Below are 23,321 nucleotides of genomic sequence, written 5' to 3' on the forward strand. Positions count from 1 at the left end.
AAACTTGATTAATATGGATAAAAGTTCTGAAGGCCAGCGGAGGCATTATTCACAGGTCTCCTGCTGTCACGAAGAGCTTTAGATCAGCAGCCGCCTCAGCACGTGGCTGCAGCATGTTGGAGAGGACAGCTCTGGCAGCGCCCTGAGACTCTGCCTTCTGAAAGCAGGGGTTAAAACCCACCTCACTCAAAGGCTGCTCAAGTTCCAGTGCCTTAAGAGAAGTCAAGGAGAACAAGGTTGTGACAGCAAATTGTAGTGTGTTCATTCCAAGTGGAGGTTTACTTCCAGTGAGGTGACTTTTTTCTAGATCACAAGTGATGACACCAAAGGTTCATCATACTTTGAACATGGAGAGACAGACCATTTTTAGGTTGAACTAAGAAGAAAGTTTCAGATTTGAATTTTCCTATGAAAGTGACAATTTATTCTCATGTATCTCTTTGTGCTACCGTTTCAAGAAAATACTGGTACTTTATGCTGACAGAACAGATCTTGCTTCATTTTCTACTCTCTCCTCATGCTAGCAGCTCCAGATGGATTCCTCAGTCTTGAAGAGGTGATGTGTAATTACCTTCTCTTTTAGTATTTTAGGTTCTACTGATAAATTCTGGTATTTAGGTCAGGAAATAAAAATGTATGTTCTAGTTATCCTACAGTCAGCTCTCTGAGAAAACAAGATCCCACCACACTTCCATTTTTTCAACTGAAATCAAACAATCAGCTTGTAGGTAGTTATATGCACTGGACTGCACCACACCAGGCCTACATTAACATCTCTGTTTACAGGGCAGAAGAACTGACAGCTCAATTCATGCATCTTGCTTTTTGAATCCCTAATAATACAGATACTTCAAGCTATTTAATCAATTTCTAGTGAAACAGTGAGGCCCTCAGGCCAGATCAGAACACTGGTGTTTGATATTCTTTGTATATATTAATTTAAAAGAGATCCACAGCAAAACTGGATCCAAGACATTGCTTGCAATTTCTTTTTCATACTTGCTTAAAATCCTTTAACAAAAACCAGTTAGGCTGTCAGATCCTAGATAATTTCAATTACTGACCAACCTTATCTAGAGACATGTGGACATCACGGTGGTAAAAATCTGACTAAACCTAAAAGAGATCCCTGACCAGAGAGCAGCTCTTATTTCAAGTACACCTGGTTATTAAAGCAGGCATTTTGCACTCATAAAGCTTCTCTATCACTGATATCAGGTCTTCATTGCCTGTTTAACGACATAATAAATTAAGATGAAAATATAAATTCCCTTAGAATGTGCTAAAATAGTCCTGAGTTTTTCTTTTCCCTGATACTGCTTCATTGGTTCATTTTAAAATTAACTCTTTCAGCATTAGTCAGAATGGAAAGTGTAGCACTGCATAATAGATGTTAAATAAAGTTAAATGAAGCAAACAAGTTATTTTACTGGGTTTGAACTCTGGCTGCAAAAGAGGAAATGCCACTAAAAATGTGCTTTGTTTGCACCACATCAGTATCCTGAAACTCAGAAAAGAGGCAGCTATAAATATGCATTAGCTTGAATACAGGACATCCAGCTTCCCCTGTGTTTCCCTTTGCTTCTTTTTCTTGTTTTAAAAGTGGTCAAAATAAACACTTTGAAATGACACATAGTACATGAAATGAAAAAGGAGAAAACACTATTTGATTATTAATATTGCAGACATGGACCAAGAGAAAACTAAACAGTCCATATATGCATGGAGATTTTTATTACTGGACTTTTGACTCAATCTCCTAATAAATCATCCAGTAAGGGCCCAGAAGGAGGAATGCACAGGTCACATATTGATGACACTCCAGTTGCTGGGACTTTACTGTGCTTCAGCAGCTTTAGCAGAGGAATTCAGGAGTTCCAGCAGTGTGAGAGAGACTCAACTCCTACACTGGTTTTATTGCAGTAGGGATTCTGAGGGCTGTGCATGTGATTCTGTAGTTAAGGCCACTTTCAAATGCCACAGGAATGCATGAATGGTGTCAAAAGGCATTGGTGTAAACAAGTGGCAGCTCTTATAAGCCAAACTTAAAAGAAAAGTAAATGATGCTGGACAGATTTGTACCCACTGATGTTTCCTTAAAAAATCAGGGTTCAAAACCTCGAGATGTGTGTTCAGAAGAAGATTTACGGGTTTTTTTTGCATGTATGTGACAGATGGTAGTTGAATATACGTGACATTCCTGAGTCAAAACAACGGTGTGCAAATATTGTTCAAATATTTACACTTGATCTGTGAGTCAACTCAGATATTCAGGGGTTTATTATGAAAAATATTCCAGATTCTGCTCCAATTAAAGTGGTAAAGTAAAAAAACTTCTTTTAATGTCCTGTAACTATTCAAAAAAGTAACTAAATAATTTTAACCATTCACCTGAACACTTCCACACTTTAATTCTGCCCAGTGGAAATAACGGACTTGTATCTCATTTTGTACTCGTGGGAAAATGCATCTAAAACAATCATAAGGCAAGTATGCACTTGTTCCCCTTCTGAGTCTTGTTTATGAATCAGGTATTTTTATGGTTAATAATTACATTAACTCAATAAGAGTTATTTTGAAGTAAATAACAAAAGCAGTAAGACAGGTATTTTTGGCATGTGTCAAATCAGTAATTTTATCATCAGCTCAGGTATGAGGCACCAAGCATTCTCCCTGAAGTGAGCTATCAGCTGAGATACCAACAAGCAGCATTATCCCTACCCAGACAAAAAGAAATGGGCCTATCAAATGGCTGCAAAGCCCTCCATAAAATGGAAAAAAAAAAAAAAATCAGTGTATTTCTAGTCACCTTGCATGCTCAGCCACATGAGATGATGCAATGAATTCAACTCAACTCTGTTACCAAGCATCATCATGGTGCAGGGTTTATAGCCAAGTAAATTAAAACAAAATTTGGGTACATTTCTATCTAATTGTTGGTTCATACCAGATTATATTTGTCTGACACATCAGCAGCAAAGTTCTTTCTTCTGTCCCTCACCAGCAGATGAGCATAGTAAAGAAAATGCATTGAGCCAAGAAACCTCAGTCCAGAAGTACCTTTTTTTTTGTCATTCAGATAAAGCTGGAAAGTCCTAAAGGCACAACAACACTGATTAACCATTATTCCAGTAAGTAACTCAACATGATTGATGGATCATGCTAACTGACAGACATCCTAGAAAAGCTATTCTTCGTATATCATTTCCTCACCTGCAATGTAAGAAATAACTGAAGAGTAAGTTTATTTTAACTTCAAGAGCAAACACAGGCCCAATACCATCTGCCTGGACTTTTCTGAATATATTTTCACAACTAGAGGAACCAGACTGGGCCAACTATTCAAGACTGGGACTCAAACAGGGACAGATAAACACAGAATATCTATGTATTCTGGGGAATATACTGGAGAGTCTGCAATAAGCAGTAAGGGAAAGGGAATAACCAAGGATCATATCTGAAGACAGCTAGGGAATGTAATAAGGTGTCTGTCTTTTGTAAGTGCAGATTCTTTTCCACCATTTATTTTATAAAGCATTGGACAAATTTCTGTAAGGAATTCTGCTACCTTGCCCTTGCCAGTGAGAGGGTTTGGTAAGTAATAAAAAGTGCTGGAAAAGTAGTAAAATGTGAAGTGCTGTAAATCTAGATATCAGCTTATATCTTAGTAAGTTTTCTTTTCAACTGTAACTTAAATAACTCAAATGATAGGATTTTCACTTTTTTTTAAAGGGAAGAAAGTTCCCATCACACATCTCACTGCCCTACAGTTAGTCTCTTGCAGACAGTATCATCAGAATATGGGGAAAAAAGTTGTTAATATGAACAGTGTTACCCAGGCCATGGTGTTTAACAGGACAGCTTTGTCATTTCACACAGGTTCATGCTGTGTGGAAGGAGCAGTAGATCTAAGGGACCAGCAGGCAGGCCATCCTTCCTTGCCATGTCTCACTGAGTGCTTGCAGGCTTTACCTCCTCCAATGGACGTAAGGGAAGCACCTGAGTATTGCAAATGCAGGTGAACCCGGTGGGAAGAAATGATGATGTCTGACTCTGGTTTAGAAGGCTGAATGATTTCTTTATTATAACTATACTATAATACATACATATACTATTTAAAGGAGATACTAAAACTACAAACCTACTTTTTCTAACTACCATATCTAACTCACAACTCCTGGCCCTCTCACAACAGTCTAGACACAGGTGGGTTGGATTGACCATCAGGCTCAAACAATCCTCACCTGAATCTAATTAAGCAATCACCACCTGAATCTAATTAAGCAATCACCGTAGGTAAACAATTCTCCAAACACATTCCACATGGGAAAAACAAGGAGCAGAAATAAAAATTGTTTTCTCTTTCTTCTCTCTGTGCACCTCTATGAAAAATCCTGAGAGACAGAAGAATGTACCTGCCACACTTGAGAGTGGCACCTCTGCAAATGGCATTATCACTGCTGTGCAATAGGGCTGCATCACTAGAGAGGCCTTGGTTTTTCCCTTCCCTAGTTTTACACCAGCACATCAAGAGGGACTCTGAAATAAGCCCTACTGCTCAGGGCTGAATTCCTCCTGCAGAAGCAGGGCTCAGCTGTCGCCCACAGAGAGGTGCTGACACACACAGCAGTGATTACTGAGGCAAAACGGGCTGTGCTGGTCAGAACTGGTGCTGGGAGAAAAACTAAGGCTCTGCAGAAGCTGCGAGGTGTGAGGGCTGGCACACAGAGCCGAGCAGCTGGCTGAGAACACCCGCGGCCGCCTCTCTTACCTGACTCCTTCATTGAGGTTGTACAGCTCGTGGTCTGGGAGACCCTTACGCTGGAACACTGCTATCACTCCATTGTGGATACTGAAAGAGAACAGGAAGAGCCATTAGTGCCCAGCAAGATTGGAGGAGGGTATCACCTCCACAATTATCCTAGCATTTCTGTCTAGACACTTCAGGACCTTTTAAAAGTCATAGATGACTTCTGATAGTCCACCCATCCCAGATGCCTAAAATGAAATTACTGCCTAGAAAATTGATAAAATCTTTGAAAAACAGCTCCTTTTGATTTGTTCCAGCTCAGTGACTTCAACAGCTGCACATCTGAGAACAGTAATTTCAAAAACTTAGGCCAGTATTTTTAAGTACTTCAGGTATGTAAACTATAGCTTTTAATACACTCACATATTAAGTATATTTGAAGCATCTGACATCATAGTTTTTATCTCTATGGCTCAGTACAGAGACAATTAACAGCTTCCATTGCACTAGAGTCTGTGCAAGGCAGCAGCAATCAGCTTTAGAACTCTGGAAAGCAGGACAAGGACCAGAGCTGCCCATCCTGTATGTATGAGGGTGTGGGGTTGTTGTGCCTTATGAAGAAGAGCTAAAGGTGGTCGGTATCTGGTATAAGGTCTACAGGGGATTCCTGCTGGTGGAAGAAGAGCTTATCATAGAATCACAGGATATCCTGGGTTGGAAAGGACCTAAAGATCATCCTGTCCCACCCCCTGCCATGGGCAGAGATACCTTCCATTCGAGCAGATTACTCCAAGTCCCATCCAACCTGGCTTTGAATGCTTCCAGGGATGGGGCAGCCACAGTTTCTCTGGGAACCCCGTGCCAGGGCCTCACCACCCTCAGATGGAGGAATTCTTTTCTAATATCCAATCTAAACCTACTCTCTGTCAGTTTGAAGACATTCGCCCTTTTCCTGTCACCATATGTCCTTGTAAAATGTTTCTCTCCTCCTTTCTTGTAGGCTCCCTTAAGGTGCTGAAGACTTGGTCAGCTCTGGCCTGACTCGGGGCCAGATCCAGCTGCACAGGGCTGCTCCCACTGCAAGGAGATGGCATTGCAGGAACTATGCCAGGAGCAGCAGAGATTGCCTTGGGAATGCCAGTGTCCACGTTGAACTTTGCCAGGCCCATGATAAGACAGCTCCTTTCAATGCTGGCTGGGAACAGAGGACTGGCTGGAAGGCAAACTCCACTGTTCACTGAGACTCAAAATGCAGGCACACAATAGCAAAGAGATGCACTATCAGAAAAGCTCAGCCACCTTCATTGAAGGAAAAAGGAAACTAAAAGTGGCAGGTGAAGGGTCTGACTCGCTGTGGATAAATACAGATGCAGACAGAAATAAGAACCATTATCCTCTTCTCTCTTTTGCTCCTTTGAAGATGTTTCCAAGGCCTTACACATGACTGCTGCCACAACAGTCCCTCTTTCCCCCCTCCACCCACAAGCACAGACATGCATCCACGATCTAACCCAGATTATTTTGGCTGGTTCATACAGACACACTTAATTTATGATTACTTGAAAATCAGCAGATAAATGTCTCTGGTATAGAGTGAAGTGACTTGCTTATTGTAATATTATGAGTAATATGGGAAATAAGATCAATGTAGTGAATAAAACAATAAGTCTTTACATGCTCTTCTGATTCAGAAAGGAATTTGGCAATGTTCCCCGCCAGACTTCTGCAGAGAAGAATGACTGAACATCTCTCCTAAAAGGCAACATGTTCTCTCTCTTTCCCTCTGACACCCCTTTCTAAATGAGGGAGAGGTCTTCTCTCTCCAGCTAAACAGGTCCATTATTATTCCTTAAAGAAATAAGAGAGAAAGCTTTTTAAACTAGAATTAAAGGGGACAGGTTGTGAGCATTTAACCTGTTGTCTCTATAGTAGAACAGCATCTACATAAAACATCCTAGCAGTGACTTTTAATCTGCCTGGGATCTCCCTTGTAGTGAGGGACAATATCCTTGTCTGGGAAACAAATCTCGTCCTCAATAAGTTGACCACCTGCCTTTCCTTCCCATCACAGGCAGCAGTGCTTGTATGGAGGGTGCAGGATATAGCCCCTGCCTGCAGGTTACATGGGATGCTGTTGGTGGCCTCAGCTGGTGTAAGGATAATGAAAAGTTTGCATAAATCTTCTTAGTTACCTTAAGCTAATGAAAAAAACAAGCCCAGACGTTGCTTAAATCAATGGGTATCTATGACAAGTGATTGCTTAAAAAGAATTGGTCAGAATGGTTCAACCTTTTGGTGTAAAGAAAATCTGAGCTGCTGCTTCACACACAGAAGTCCTGCAAGATGCTAGAGGTGGGTGGATCACTTTACCTGTGCCTACAACCAGCTTTCATTGAGGCTTAAGTCAGTGATGTACATAATTAAACTTACATTGCAATAGTTCACCTGAACTGAAAATGCCTTGTAAACTCCCTTCTGTAACTCTTTTATAACATGAGAGTTAATAATGGGTCCCCTCATGCACTAATATTACTGTGAACATCTTCTCTGTATTTGCTTTGTGTCTAAGTGTGTGCACAGGAACATGGTACTGCAGGAAACAAAAAAAAAGAGTCCAAGTGAGCCCAAAAAACTCCACAGAGCAAGCTCACTGGAGAAGGGGAAATCAGGCTGTGAAAACTGAAAAGCAGGTTTTTTGGGGGGTTGCCTTTAGACAATGACAACAAAATGTCAGATGGCTCCAGCAATGAGCCATCCATCTATCCCATTAGTAGCTATTGTACTTATCCATCCCACAGTAGCTACAGATTGCCAAAGAAAATTACCAACTACCAAGGCAGCACTCACACCCACAAAAATCAACTCAGCACCCTAAGAAACTTCATCTCCTTCAAAAGACAACTCATTCCTCATTTGACTGAACCTCCAAAGGACGAGATGGCTCCAGCTGACCAAAACGTGGTGAATGGCAGGTCCAGCACACACAGCACAGACTTTGCCCACCATTAGCTTCATCACGAAGGGAACTGGAAGGCGGAAATCCCTGGAGCACAGAGCTGGATGCTTGCTGATGGCACCCCCAACCTGCCCAACAGGTCAAGGTAGGCATGGTGGGATGGATAAGTATAATAGATTAGTATCTATTATCTATCCATACTATTAGATGGATAAGTATAATAGAGATAATAAAAATTATTCTGATTTTTGCATAGTATCAATCTATTATAGGCTACTGCCTACAGAGCTCAACACCACCAAAACATACATTTCTCCTGAGTTGCTATTTGTCCATCCAGACACCACTGGGGTGGGAGGCTGGCTCCCTCCAGCACCACCCACAACTGTTCTTTTACTGACATCTGGAAGCCAAGAAGGAAAAACTATTGAGATTAAAAGTTTTCTGCCAGGTCAGAATCAGTTTGGCCACAGAGATGAGGAACAACTCCAAAGCTGTACTTGCAAGTCTTTTAAGTCCTGATCTGTGTGTTTCAACCGTGGCCATGGCCCTGCCAGCTTGGCATTTCCTGGCAAAGCAGCAGGACTGGCCAGTGTCAATATTCCATAAATATCACACAGATAATTTTAGTTCTCTAAAGAAGCCACTGCATTTGTGTGCAAACAGCATAGGTGAAAACATTGCTGTGATTTTTATGTAGTGTTTGCAAATTCTGCCCTTCCCAGAGCTCCAGGGAAGTCCAGAAGAAAAAACAATGCTGTGTGACTAATCACACTCTCTGACTACCAGGCAGTTAAAGACACTATTATCACTTTCAAAAGCAACTAAATTAGTTAGGGCAAATTTCTTCTGCACAGTTACATGAACAGCTAATTAACAATAATTAACCTGATATACTTGCATCAAAACCTTCTTGAAGACACCCTTGCTCCAGAGTAAACCATGATTTTTCTGAATTAGCTTAATCCAATTGGGAAGAGCCCATTTTCAGCACAGCTTCAGTCCAGCTGCAACTCCACTAGCTTTCCATAAGGCCTTGATCCTGCCAACACAAGCCTGCAGTTACTATTTACTTATGTTCCTGGAACTTCTACCCAAAGTAAAGGCAACCTGCAAAGAGGGATAACCTGCAATTAAGAACTTGGTCATACAAGTGAAAATGAGCTGCTCTGGAAAAGTCCCTCTTCCAAAGAGTTTGGAGGCATCGGTTCACTCAGCTCACCAACTATGAACACTGCTCTTACACAGCAAGAAATTGAGACAGACAAGTGAGAGGACTTCCCAGAGGTGTTACTAAGAGTTAACATCTCTATGGACTAGAGGACAAAGACAACTGGCTTCCTGCATTCAAGGAAGTAGAAGTTATTCCGGAGGGCTACAGGGAGCAGCAATTCCCTACTACCACCACCACCTTCTGTTACCGTAGTTGTGGCTGGAAAATGCTCCATGGAGAGCAGTGGTGGCTGATCCAGTGGGAAGTCTCCACCAGCCCCGTTCTCCCTCCCACCTTACAGTGAGATTCTGTCTGCCCCCCCACGCATACAGAGTGCTAAACACTCCACAGAGGGCTTCAAATAAAGGGTCAGGAAAAAAAAGGTGATCCTCAGACAGGCAGAAATATTTAAAAGTACTTCTAATTAAAAACTGAATAATGGAAGAAAGAGAAAAATATGCTGATCTGGAATATTTTCTCCACTGGAAAAGTCTTCCTGTGATCTGAAAAAACACAAATCTTAAATTAGGAGATGAAATATGGTTTTCATGGCTGTAAAAGTTATTTTATAGCAAGTTGTTGTGCCTCCTACAACCCTGTAAAATATCAGCCCAGGCCATAAAATCCTTTCAGATATGGTACATCTCGTCAGATTTACTGCTGATCTCACGAATGTCACAAGCAAATTACCTGTTCTCTTCATCTTTTCTTTGCTATCTCCTACACCTTCATATCTCAGCAAATTTTCCACATTTTCTTACATCAAAGCAGATCTAAGAGCCTTTAACTAGAGGCTTTCCCAGAGCACAACTCAGACAGTATCAGCTCCTGATTAGGCAGTCTGTGCTAGTTCAGAATGAAAACCCTGCCATGGATTTTATTTGGCCTGAGTGGGCCCCCTGGTGTGTGAGCTCAAGATTAAAACCCCTGGGTTTCTCAGTCCAATTGGTTTAGTCAGCATTCAGCCTCCATTTTTTGCCTGAAGCAGAAATGGGGGCTTGGGGGGAGAACAAGAACTGCATACAGTGCTAGTAAAAAAAATCTAAACTATTTTAATCCCATGGAAGTTCTGTGAGCTGTAATGAAGTATATTGTTCCGCTGAGCTGCCATTGGTTCCTAGTTAACTGCACTGTCAGTGTTTTGCTGCACAGATCTGGGGTCCATGGGAAAGCAAGCTCTGAAAAAGCCATGATATAATGTCTCATTTCCCTAATAGCAGGCAGCAGCTTGGTACCAGTTGCCCTTTGATGTCACAGTGTTGAGAAGTTTCAATGCATTTTAGTTCAGAGGCGAAGAGAAGTCCTCAGGGAGGAAGTTACTCCCTGCTACCGCAGTGCTGCGTTCCCCCAGTAGGCTGAATCTGGCTCCTTCAGGTTGTCCTCCCCTGGTTTCTAAACGCAGAAAGAATTCTCAGGTATGAGCATTCAGCCTGAGCTGAGACTGGTGTGAAGGGGGCAGAGGTGGCAGAGGGGACATCGCTGGATCATGGTGCCCACACACAGAACAACTGCAGAAGGGCAGCAATGCATCCACCCCCTCCTCCGAAAATGCCTGCAGTGACAGAGCTGCTGTCCTGCAAACGACCCCCCTAGCTGCACTTCAGCTTTTCAGCCCCTGGCATGGCCAGGGCAGCATCCTTGCTCTGCCCCAAAGATCTGCCTTTCAGAATGGGACTGGCCTGTTTGTCCGGGCCCAACCCGCTGCCTGCTGTGCTTCACTCTCCCCGCTTCAGCGCTCACAAACTCCATTCAGAGCTTCTTTGAAAAGCAGATACACACATGCCACACCCAGGCACAGCCGCTAACATTAGGAAGAAAACAAGAGACATTTAAATATAGAACAGCCAGCCTTGGTGAGAGGGGAGAGCTCTGCTGGTGCATCCTGACTTCCTTGATCAGCAAGCTCTCGTGCTTGCAATAATTTCACAAGCAATAATTTCATTTGGAAGGAAAAACACTCCTGTAAACCAAAGTATGCAAAGTGTTCTATGTTGGGTTGTTTCAATTTTGCAGCAGAAAAATAAAAGAAATTCCACAGCCCAAGATTTTAAAAAGCCAGACCAGATTTCTGGTGAGTCAAACTTTAAATGTCCAGGAACATTGGTGTCCCCAGGAGAGAGGAACACAGATTCCCTCAGGACTAGACCCTTCTATATATGTCAGGATAGGCATGCACTGGTTATAGGCAGAAGGTACAATAGATAATTTCTTAATCTATCTAATTCAGTATCACTTAAGACCTGACCTTCCTCAGAATAAAGACCCAGTTTTACAGCCTGTAGAATATCTGACTTAAACAGCAACAGATGATACAAGTCTTTCTGAGCCTGAAAGAAGAATTGCCCTGACTCTTTCACTCTGAAGAAAGCCTTGCCCTGTATAATAAGAAATCAAGGACCTTCCCCTTGCCCATGCAGTGTAAGCAGCCGATATCTGGCACACGAACCCCACTGGTGCTCTCAGGTGTTTCACGGGAGCATGCCTTCAAAAGGACAGTCTGGCAACCCCCATGCTGGGAAAAGCCAGCCCAGGGGTGGAAAGCACGGTTCGGTCTGAGCTCATGCAGAGCAGTGACAGGACGACTCACGGACACCCAGGCAAGGAACAGGCACTGGGACAGCTGTGTAACTGGCTGGATGAAATGTGCAGATGTCCAGCACTGACTCATTGCTCATTGACTGGAAAGCACTTCTGGCCAGAGCCGTACCTGTCCTGTCGAAATGAAAAGTTACAAACTCTTGCTTGCCAACAAATTCATCTCAACTAGGAAAACTCTCTAGTTGGAGTATCAGCAGCCCCAAGTCTGGAACCCTCTGCCTCCCAGCAAGCTGGGTGCCTGACCTGCTCTCCATTCACATCGGCCTCCATTGCTCCCTCCCCACATGCAAAACCTGGAAAAACTAACCTCTGCCAACAAAAGTTGTCAGCATACCATCGCAGAAAGGCTCTGGGGACTCTATTCTGTCACCTTGATCCCCTCACAGGAGTCTTACTCCCTGCTGCTTCCCTTAGGGCTACTGGCCAAATCAAGTCCCAACTGGCACAATTCAAGATGGCCCAGTCTATCCTGGAACTACCACCACCACCCATCTGCACATCAGGTATAACTCAGGGTCATACAGACAGCATGATATTTGAGAAGAAACTCAGTCTCTTCCGTGATCAGCACAGTTTCAAAGTTTAGTGCACTGTTGGCATTCAACAACTAATTCTTAATGCAGACATGAAACAACAAATTGAGTGGTGAGAAGGACAGAAAATAGGACATTTTACATATTTTATTTTTCTCAGAATTTTAGCAAATGTGTCTGTAGTTCAGTGTTATTTTTCTTCCTACAGTTGTACCACCGTACAATTATAAAATACTACAGATGACACTTTCCAAGCTGTGATCCAGGAGGTGACATTTCATTTTCAAAAATGACCTAAGAATTTAATTCCTAATGATTTAAAGACTTAGATTCATGTTTTTAAGATTGTCACCAAAATGGATATCAAGATGCTTTCTGATTAGCTGAGCTAATTGATACATTCACAACATCATGTTTGCATAGGTTTTCTTGTAAAACAGCCATAGAATTAAAATGCATAAATACAATAAAGTAAACAATCAGGACTTATTTTCCCTGTCCAAAGTGCAGGCGCTTGCATGTGTACATACACACATCTATTTGTACTAACATGAGTAAACTTAGTAGACTTTGTCATAACTATATCAACTACCAGGAGCATAGATATGCAGATAAAAAGTACGTATTTTAATAGCCAAGTAAACTTTGAATGAGAATATCCAGATAGACACAAAGAGATATTTGTAGCTGGACCCTAAGGCTGAAGGGAAGGCAGGGATGCCTCTTTGCTATGAGCCTTCAGATAAAGATTAAGAGCAGGGGGGAAAAGGCACTCCTGCGTTTATCTAAGCGGGAGCTCCAAGACAGGCTGTGAGCCTGCCGAGGTGGGAGCCCAGCCCGCAGCCCACGGGGCAGCCACTGGCACGCCAGTCCCGCGGCAGGAGCAGGGGCAGGCTGCCAGCAGCCAGCACAGCACAGCACAGCGTGACCTTACCTGTTCCAGGTAGCGTTGGAGCAGGCCCGGCGCTGCTGGCTCCCCCGCTCATCCAAGGCTGCCTGCTCTCTCTTGCCCAGATCACTGAGGCTGGGCGAACTCATGAACTTCAACCTGCGAAGAGTCCTCATGGTCAAATGTGTGTTTGCAGCTACAGATACACCATCCTGTTTACACACATACACACGCAGCTGGAGCAGCGGCAGCAGTGCGAGCGGTTCCCTCCGTCTGCTGTTCAAAAAAGAAACTTAAAAAAAAAAGAAGAGAGAACCAGTCTCTACGGAGCACACCTCTGCCAGCAAGAAAACAAACCTTTAATCAGATCAACTCTGACGTCATCAACTGTGGTTAATAATTTCTCCAGTCCTTCCAAAAAATAAGTCAAACTTCTGGCTGCTGCTACAGCACACTGTAGGGGCCCCTCGTAACCACAGCTGCCCCAAGCTGAAGGCTTCCCGGGCACCACGTCCCAGGAATCTCACTCAGCACTGCGGTGCTCCACCTGTCATAGGGACTGCTTGGCTCCCGCAGCAGCCTGGGGGGGTGGTCTCGCAGCATTTCCCAACCTCTCCCCCCTCTTCCTGCACTCATAAAACTGGAGGGCAACAGACAGGAAAAAAAAAACCCAAACCATCAAACCCAAGTAACCAGCACTGACGCACTGAGACTCTATTGTGAAGTTTCATAATGCCTGTGCCCTGCCACGTTAGGACACTGAATACTCGCACTCTCACTCACACATCCACACCCTCAGAGGCTGCTCTGGCCCAAAGCCTCACACAAAGGCAAGCCATGGAGCTGTGGAATGAAAGCAATGGTCTGGGGTTTAGCACTTGGAGGAATTTTTGGTGGCGCACTGAGGAGCCAGATGCTTTGCCCTTCTCTGCATTTTTTTTTTTTGTTTGTTTTATTTTTAAATTGCAGTAACAGCTGCACAACTTGGGGCATACAAAGTTTCTTCAAAAGCCCCATGTGTCTTATCTTCAAAGGAAAAAGCTCTCTCGAGTGCAGCAGCGGAGCTGAAGGATATGCTGCTGCTGCAAGACTCCATCCCATGCTCAGTTTGCGGTCACTTACCTGCAATTCTGTTTTAAATCCAGGAGTGCCTGGCCAATCTTCTGGGATAGTTTGCAACAGACCGAGCCAGAGCCTAAGGACGGCTCTTCTGTCATCACTACATCACTGATCTGCAAATAGTCTGGTAAAATCCACAAAGGCTCCTTGCAGAGTAACCTCACACTCAGTGCTAAGGGGCTGCAATAGAAGAACCTATCCTTTTTTTTTTTTTTTCCTGTTTTCTACTTACTCTTTTAATCTGTAATGGCCTGTTGTTTAGATTCAGGCTACAACCAGATTTGTTGGTGTCCAAACAACATGACAAAGCTTACATTACAGGAAAACTCAATTTCTCTGCCCCATGTGCATCATATACTGACATGTTTTAGTAAAACACCAATTCCTCTCACTATTCAACCGAGGTCAGATAAGATTATTTAATTTAAATATTTACTTCCAAAATTCGTATTTCGTGTTAGCTGCATGGGAACCAATTGCAGAACTACCTAGAGAAATAAATCTTATTTTACCATACGCCAGTTTTAGCCATAGATGTTTTATCCAGCTGCTTGAATTAGCATTGTATTAACTGCCCTTCCCACACCAAAATTCAAAACCAGCAACACAGTAGATGGCATAAAACATTTCACTTTGGAAGGGACCTGCAGCACCACATATAACCTATGGACAAAGACATTACTATCCCCAGTTTCTTCCAGATGTTTAAATCCTTCAAACAAAAAACAATCTATTATGTATATGGCAGCAAAAGGAAAACAAATACAACTATCTATCTATCTATCTATCTATCTATCTATCTATCTATCTATCTATCTATCTATCTATATCTCCATATTTTAAGGGATGTCTTCTACAGCATACAAAAGAGGGAGCAAACACAGCTCCAGCAGAACACTGCTTTATCCAAATAGGATGAAGGCCACTCCATTTCTGTGGACAATATGGCTGGGGAGAGGAGGAGAACCCAACTCAGCCTAAGCTTCTGCTCAGGGCTCAGATAAAATGTTTGTCTGCCCTGTTAAGTGAAACAACTAGTTAGACAAACAAGGGGCAATATAATTCCCTCTAATTTCATTTTCCACCCAGTTCAGTTGCTTTTCTGCTTCTCACTTGCTGTGAATTTGAAAGGTTTTGCAAAATGTTATTATACTGGATTAGATCATTGGATTTTTTAACTCTGATTCCATCTGTATGGTGAAATACTACACGTGTAGAAGTCATTCTATTTATACGCCACCCCATTAGTCTCAGTATCCATACTAGACTCAGAGTCAATGCATGCACCAAAGCACAGGTGAGCCAGCATTTCAATCTCCTGTAAAACTTTTAACAGGGGACAGGCTTTCTCTACACTCCTTTCTCCTTTTTATGATTACACCTGACCAAGTGTTGATTTATGATAAAATAAATAAATGATTAAATAAATTTATTTTATTATAAAGAAATAATTTTCTACAAGGGCTACCTCCACCCATAATTGCAGAATAATACTTCATATTTATACCCTGTTGTGAGTCCACAGACATACTTGACTTCATGTCACTCATTAACTTGACCTAAGCAGATCTCGGGTATGAAGGTAGAAGATAAAATCAGCACTCCAGCATTACGAGTAAAGAGAGAGGTGGTGTGACTTGCCCAGGCCACCCCATAAGCAGGTGGCAGAGACATCAGGAGATGCTGGACCTCTGTTCCCATTCCAGCAGAGGAACGAGTGGATCCTGCAGGGAGCGGGTATGGGGGGAATTCTGGGGCCCAGGCAGCCAGGGAGCAGTGCAGGACCAGAAGTGCTGGGAAGGGCTGGTGCTGAGCTGAGCTCCCAGTACAACACAGCACCGCTCCCGGAGCACTACAAGCTTCTTAAACAGAACAGCTGTACTCAGCACAGTCACAGAGCTGAGACTGTAAAGCATTGGTAGGTTAATTCATTTAAACCCAGCACGCCGTACACAGTACTAACACCACTACTTAGCTCACACAAAACCTGAAGCTCAAAGGTTAAGTAGTTCAACCAAAGCCACACAACCATCTCAGTGAGGAAGGCACTGCCAGACCTAGCTTCCTCTCTTTCCCTCCAACATTTCTCCTTGCAAAAACAGGCCTGTCTCTACTAGAAAGAATTCTTTGATCCGTGGGGCCCACATCCTGCGAGTGACTGCACAGCAAGTCCCAGAGCCACCAGAGTGCCACAGCCATAGGGGAATTTCTGGACTTACCTGGACTTACTTCTACCTCAAGGCCTAAGACAATATATAGGTAGATAAATACAGGCTGGAAGTTGAAGAGGATTTATGCTTTTACTAGAAAACCATGTTAACATACAGATCCAGGACCTAGTATTAAACACTGCTTTTAAAATCACAAGGGTTACTCCACTGTTACCTCCTGATATGTCAGTTATGTCTGCAACATTCCGACTGGGACCTGTGGTTTAAACACTGTATTGCTGTGCCTAGAAAACATTAGAAAACAAAATCTGGGCAGCCATCCCCAAGCATACACTTGATTTCAAAAGAATGAGATTTGCTGGAAAAAAATAGAAGAAAGAAGCATACATTTTATTTACTAATGTTAATTTTTACAGTTTAATTGTACTCTCTGCTTCTTTTTGATCATGACAAGAGGGAAAAAGAAGCAAAAAGTAATGTTCTCAATGGAAAACATTAAGAAATTCACAATATATGAAATTCATAATAAACCTGTGACTGCTATGGGTCACTACCACTCTGCTACTGCAATGACAGGTGAGCACTGCAGTAGTATTGGTACCAGTAGGAAGATATAAACAGCGAATTTGCCATCTCAGCTTTATTCACTGTTCAGAGATTTGCCATGAAACAAAACAACTCAATAAAAAAAAATTTAATTGGAAAAGAAAAAAGCAGCCCACTACTTCACTTCATCTCCCTATCTCTTTTGGAGAAGAGAGCAGAACTTCCTATAGTGATGCTGAGCGGTGTACACTTTGCAACCAAAGAAGAAAATGGTAAAGCATCTCTGTGGCAGAAAGGAGTTAAAAATCTCCCTAGAAAATGCATTTTAGGTTTTCATAAGCTACACCACAAAACTTAGGGCATGCCTTGACACATGCCAAAGCTCAGGAATTAATCTCCTGACAGAGCAGTGCAGCCTTCTTAAAGGCACAGCACACCCTACCACACCAGCAGACGAGGGCCGAGGCAGAAAGGGAGAGGCAATCATCAGGAAAAAATAAAAAGAGCCAGGAGGAAATGAAGTTGTAAACCTTATGACTCACCAATTCCTTTGCTATAGTATCTACATAAAGCTCCTTTATCATCAGAAAACAAAGAATAAAGAGAGTAAAGAATGTATGAAACCAAACAGGGTCTATTTGCACCCTTCTTCCTCCATCCCACTGACTCTCTGCAACCCCTGGAGATAAAGGCGTTCTTAAAGATGCCTTTTTGTTTATTAGTTAGTCCTGGGACACCCTTGGTTAGTCCTAGGACACCCTTGGTTTTGCTAGTCCTTTATCTTATTTCTGCCCTCACCACAGCCAAGCACTGATTTTGTAAGAGAGGATTTGGCCTTACTTGGACATCTTTCCAACCTTTGGAACACCTCCTGTACTTCTGCATCCTGTGACCAATCCTGCCTCCCTCTGGACAGAGTTGGGCTTTCTGCCCTGTCACCTCCATGTGGGATTCACACATGGTATCTGTCTTTCAGGCTGTGACAAAGAAATGCTCATGACAGCATCTCCTCCCTAAGCAATCACAAGGTGACACCCAAGAAGAACCCTTTGACTAGGGCTAGAAAGGGATGCTCTGCCCCTGTCACTACTTCTGCACTTAATAGTCCACCCTGGAAAGTTTGAGAGCTGACCTTCAGGCAGCCCACGGTGCTGCAGCTCCCCTGCCTGCCTCAGAGACACACTGGCTTCCACCAGACATGCCATGGCAACCTGCAGACAATCAGGGCCCACTTCCCGGACTTTCCCTTCCAGAAGTTTTTCAGTGTGAGGCAGAGCAGCCTGAGTGTGCCTAGGAGATCTTCTCAGCAGAGAGGCCTGCACCTGAGCAAAGAACCATCCAGACTGAAGCAGCCATCCAATTGTAGTTTCGTTTCACAGTCTGCTGATGGATGACATTTATTACCTGTACACTGTGCTCCTCAGCTTCCCATCTCGCTTCCTTCATGCTTCTCCTTTGCTTTTGTACTCCCTCTTCGTTTTTTGTCTCTCTTGGCTAGTTAATGCTTTCTCAGATAGTTTTTAAATATAAAGAGAAAGGAAAATAGTTGGTACTAACACAATATTTGCAAACCACTCTTCAGCTGGTTCTCAGGGAATCAAGGCTTCAGTTCACCTGTTTGGACTGTGAGCTCTTCTTTACCCTTTTCACTTTTGGGATTCACTCTGTTCTTCAGCCAGCAAATCAGGGTCCTGAACTCAGATATAGACCCCAGTCTCCAGCAATCTAACACAGGTTGTGAATTGAGCAATACCTGCTGAAAGCAGTTTTTGGTTTTACAGAGCATAGCAATGCAGCAGTTCTTGAAACAGAGTCGACAGCTAAATCTTTTTTGTCTTGTTCTTCAGGATAAAGGCACTAGGAGAGAATTAGGACAGGAATAGGCCTTTTAGACCCCCATCCAAAATATCAAGCTTTCCACGATAAATCAATTCTTCTGGCTTGTATTATTGCTCCAAGTTATCTCTGTAAAGGTTCTGGGAATTAAAAACAGTGGTCCAAAAACATGCACTGGTTCTGCTGGAGGAAGTGAGGACCAGTGTTCTGGATTATATGACCTGTGGCATTACCATCTTCCACTCACATGCCCCCAGGAAAGGAGATGGGGTTCTGAGTGCCAAATGTACCTATTTCAGATATTACTGTTGCCCACTCAGTGAATTAACAACCCATTGTAACCAGTGAATACTCCAAGACAAGCTCACAACTTTGCACTTAAACAGGAGTCAAATCTTAAATTTTGATTTAGACAGCAAGGTCTCAAGAGTTCTCATCAATAAGTAAATAAAACATTTTAAATACTTTGTGCTCTTATTACAAGATCATGAGAAAGTGGAAAATTAATCTTACAAAGTAATTAAGCTTAAAATACACATGGATTTTTTGCCTTCCTGAGCTCTAGGTCAATTCTTTCCTGAATTGCCATATTGCATAATTTTCATTGGCTCCTAGAACACCGTGACCTTAATGCAGCAGCTACAGTATGTCAGTGCTGTCTTCCACAGTTATACACGGTACCACGCCTTCCAAACCTGTGAACCCTGAGAGATCAGAAGCGTGTGCTGCACAGTGCTATTTTTCTTATATCTAAATATTTCTGATTCAAGGTCTTCCAAGAAGGCTCTGATTGCCTTGGAAGGTCACCAAGATAAAGAACCCACTGCAGCAACTCACTGAGTTTCTAATGAACTGTACTGGTGGGCAGCTGTTAGTTACAAGTAATATCTTGTCTTTGTCTTAAAGCCAGGATATTGCTTGTGCAATGTTTTCTCTGAGCACAGCTAGAAGTATGAACTGTGCCCTGAGATTCCTGTTCCCTCCTGTGCCCAAGTCAGGAAGGTTACTTCAGACCTGAGCAATGCATGAGCCAGCTCTGCAAACTTAGGGAATCTTTGACTCTGGTGGCATTACACTGCTGTTATTTGCACGGTACTACATATCTCTTGGGAACAAATTCCATAGTCCTGCAAGAATCAACAAAAGCCTAGTGTTCAATACAAATGGATTCTTTCAGAAAATTAATCATTCTCCCTTTGTCTCACAAGGATATCTTTCTGAATGGAAAAATTGCCAGAGAGATTGAAAAGACAATCCAAAATTGCAACATCTATCTGTGTACTTGGACTCTGCAGCACTCAGTGTGATGAAACTTTCATAGAAACTTAAAAATGGGGACTTTTTTCCATCCTTCACACATAGATCCTGCACACTTTCTCATGCTGAGACTGTCCCTTCAGACTGAGATATTGGAAAGTGGAAACAGCTAGAGTATAAAAGCCTTAATTGCACAAATTATTTAACACTTGTACCTTTAAATCTTCATTTCACCAGGTCAGCAAGTCCAGTACTATGATCTCAAGTATGTATCACATTCTGAGTGTTTTCTCAGGATGCTCTGGGAAATAATTTATCTCAAAGGGCAGAGTGATGGAATTTTTAGACTCCATAGCAAGATTTGGAAGAACACTTGACTGTCACTGCAGCTCATTAGCCAGTCTCAGTCTTCAATCAGACACAACATGATATCAACATCTGAATTATCACATAGGTGGAACATAATCCTCATCATTTAACTTTTGGAGGATTATTCAGACCTCAGTGATGTGACATGTCCTCCTGGAGAAAATGGAAGAGGAATGAAAGGTACTACTTTTACCTTTCTTTATTACTGCAAAATTCAATGTAATAAAAATAAGACTTAAGCTACTATATGGTAGAATTATTTCACATAGTATTAACAGATAGATCTACAAATAGAATATTTTGCTTGTACCTACACTTTACTACTGCCAGTATTCATGAGACGGCAAAAAAGTAAAAGGATGAAAACTGGAAACAGCATTTGAATTACTTTCTTCCTTTTGCTTAAATTCTCTATAAGAACTGTGAAGAGAGACAAGACACTCATGACCACAGCAACAGCAATGTAGTGGCCTGGGAGGTCAGAACTGGAAGGTGCATTTGCAACATTCTTGAGATAAAGTTCTGTTGTTCCTGTTTGGTATTCCATTTTTTTTAAGCTCATTCAGCTCTAGCTACAGGAAAATTCAGATCTCATTCTATAACTGCTGAATAAAACTAGGCACATCCAGGGTGCAATGCATCCTTTAAAGGATATTTCAACCTGGTGAGGAAGGTCATGCTGGGTATGTGCCTATTCTCTCCACTGGCTATAAAGATATTATAATGTGAGTAGTTTAGATATGGACATGGTATTCCAAGCTGTACACACCTAAAATTAAATGACATGAATGTCATCCCCAAGACTTTTATGCCTGATTGATCATAATAAAAGTGCAAATAATCTGGCATCCAATTAATGAAGGCGTAATTTCCTCAGGTACGTGCTCTGAGCCTGGATGAAGAAATCTTTGAGAGCTATCACTGGTACAAGCTCAGCTGGTATTTCAAGTTGGGAGATATTAAATTAGTATTTCTAGGAGAATCTGCTGCTGACCAAAGGCATTGAGAGATTGAGAGGAAAAGGACAAAGGCTTTCATGAGACAGCCTCAACAGAAAGACAGGCTAAGAACATCTTCTGGCTAGGGAATCAAATGAAATTTTAGGGAGACTTCAGCTCACAGTTACACCCTCCAGCAGTGAACAATAATGGAACAATAAATTAAAATAGTGCCAGATTCTCTTCTTTGTATTTGGAGGAGGTGAAAAATGGAGCAAACAAAGAGTTACAATTTTGCCAGGAATAATGAGCGTTCCTCTATGACACAGTAAACCCTCTTACCCTCCTTCATTATCTCAACACTCTCCTACTGACTTCTGTCTCCTCATGAGGACAGCAAATGTGTCACTTTGTCATTTCTGATTGACCCTGACATACCAGGGCTTCTATATGTGCTGGGTTTGAAACCTGTGACGCTTCCACGAAACAACACAGGACACAACCAGAAGATAATATATGTACATATACTGCCTATGTACAAACATTTTCAAAGGCTGTGGTCTGCAGATGTAAACTAATGGGGGCCTGAAGCCTTCAATACCTGTTTTCTATGGCCCTGTTACAGTACAGCCATACTCCTAAGATCTTTAGATTACAGCATACCACAATGAAGAGCAAGTAATACTTTTGACTATAGAAATACACTGGAATATAAAATTTGAATACAATAAAACTGTAAGCATTGCTTAAAGTTTACTATATTGCCAGCCAAGTAATATTTTTTTGCAAAGAAAAAAACCCCAAGTGGTTATAAAATACTGGGTTTGCAGTGGGAAGGCAGTGATTTTTCATAAGATGTTGATATTTCCAGTCAGCAAACACTCTGTCAGGGTAAGTTGCTCAAGGCGTAATGTTTAATAATGTCTCCTTGCATGGTGGGAGTTCTGATCTGACTGTCCATCACAATAAGGTTACAGATTACATGGCAAACTATAAACAGTTTATAATAGGATAGTTTGCACATGCTGCACTAAGAACAGAGGGCTTACACATGTCTGTATTTATTCTGAGTTATTTAGAATACCAAGAATAAAAAGTCAAACAATGAACAAATCAAAGACGGGTTGTACACAGTGAATGTTTAAAATATTCCAGTGAAGCATGAAAGCAGCTTTTAGTTCTGCTGGCAGTGGCTGAATCTTCCTAGGAGTACTTGGAGTTGCAGCTGACAGAAATCATGTTTAGTAGCAGATTAGTTGGTGGACTGTTAATTTAGCTAAGAGCAGATGTGGGTATTTGTTTTAGGGAGAATTGTAAAGTTCAGAAGCAGATTTTTTTGGGGTATGCTTGAAATAATGCAGGCAGAGACAGCAGGGATTTCCTGCCTGAGTAATTCTTCCCTAACCTTTTCCAGATGAATCAGTTATGAAAAGAAAAGTGATGCCCATACTCCTCAAGACTTGGTTCCCATTGTTCAATATCCCCTCTCTGCTACTGACATCCTTAACTCACGTGTCAGGGAATTCAGAATGGCAGTACCTAAACAGGAGCCTCCAAATCCTAAGGGACAAGAAGTGCAGCACGAGTAAAAATGAATGGGCTCATTTTCCTCTCAGTTTGAAACATCTGTGCACAGTTTGCAGCAGAAGATAAATTCTGCTGTAGGTTCCAGCGTTGCACACATCCCTGGAAGTGTTCAAGGCCAGGCTGGACATGGCATGGAGCAGCCTGCTCTCGTGGAAGGTGCTCCTGCCCATGGCAGGGAGATTGGAACAAGATGACCCTCAAGGTCCCTTCCAACACAACACTGTGACTATGGTTAGACCCAAGCAAGGCTCTGGCAAACTGCAGTTAATAGGGGACCATTTACTCCTGCAGCCTGGGATGAAACCAAGGAACACTGTAGGAAAGTGCAGCTATCACTGCAATAAAGTCCCACAGAACAGGAATTCCCACCATTACCACATCACACTGATTGGGAAGAAAGCATGCATTACTACCAAAGAAATAGAAATAAAAATTTTCAAAAGCCAACCCTTTAGGGAAGACCTAATTCCTTAAAAAACACCCTTTAGAAAAGACTTCATTCCTTAAAAAAAACAAAGGAAAAAAACCAAAGCCATGGCAAAGGTTAGATTCCGCAGTT

General features: G+C 42.3%; 1 protein-coding gene across 19 annotated transcripts in view; it reads right to left on the minus strand.

Annotated features, from left to right (window-relative positions):
- PRR5 (proline rich 5) overlaps nt 1–23,321 on the minus strand; it is an 83,502-nt gene that overhangs the window by 33,770 nt on the left and 26,411 nt on the right. For 11 of the 19 annotated variants that reach the window (XM_072917522.1, XM_072917462.1, XM_072917488.1 and 8 more), the window contains 2 exons: nt 12,985–13,231; nt 4,772–4,852 (listed from right to left, as the gene is read on the minus strand). The exons of 1 other annotated variant lie outside the window; for it this stretch is intronic. In XM_072917522.1, the coding sequence (XP_072773623.1) occupies nt 4,772–4,852; nt 12,985–13,115 (212 nt within the window). In that variant the 5' untranslated portion in view covers nt 13,116–13,231. 19 annotated transcript variants of the gene reach the window in all.

Source organism: Taeniopygia guttata, chromosome 1A (genome assembly GCF_048771995.1).
Source record: "Taeniopygia guttata chromosome 1A, bTaeGut7.mat, whole genome shotgun sequence".
Taxonomy (NCBI): domain Eukaryota; kingdom Metazoa; phylum Chordata; class Aves; order Passeriformes; family Estrildidae; genus Taeniopygia; species Taeniopygia guttata.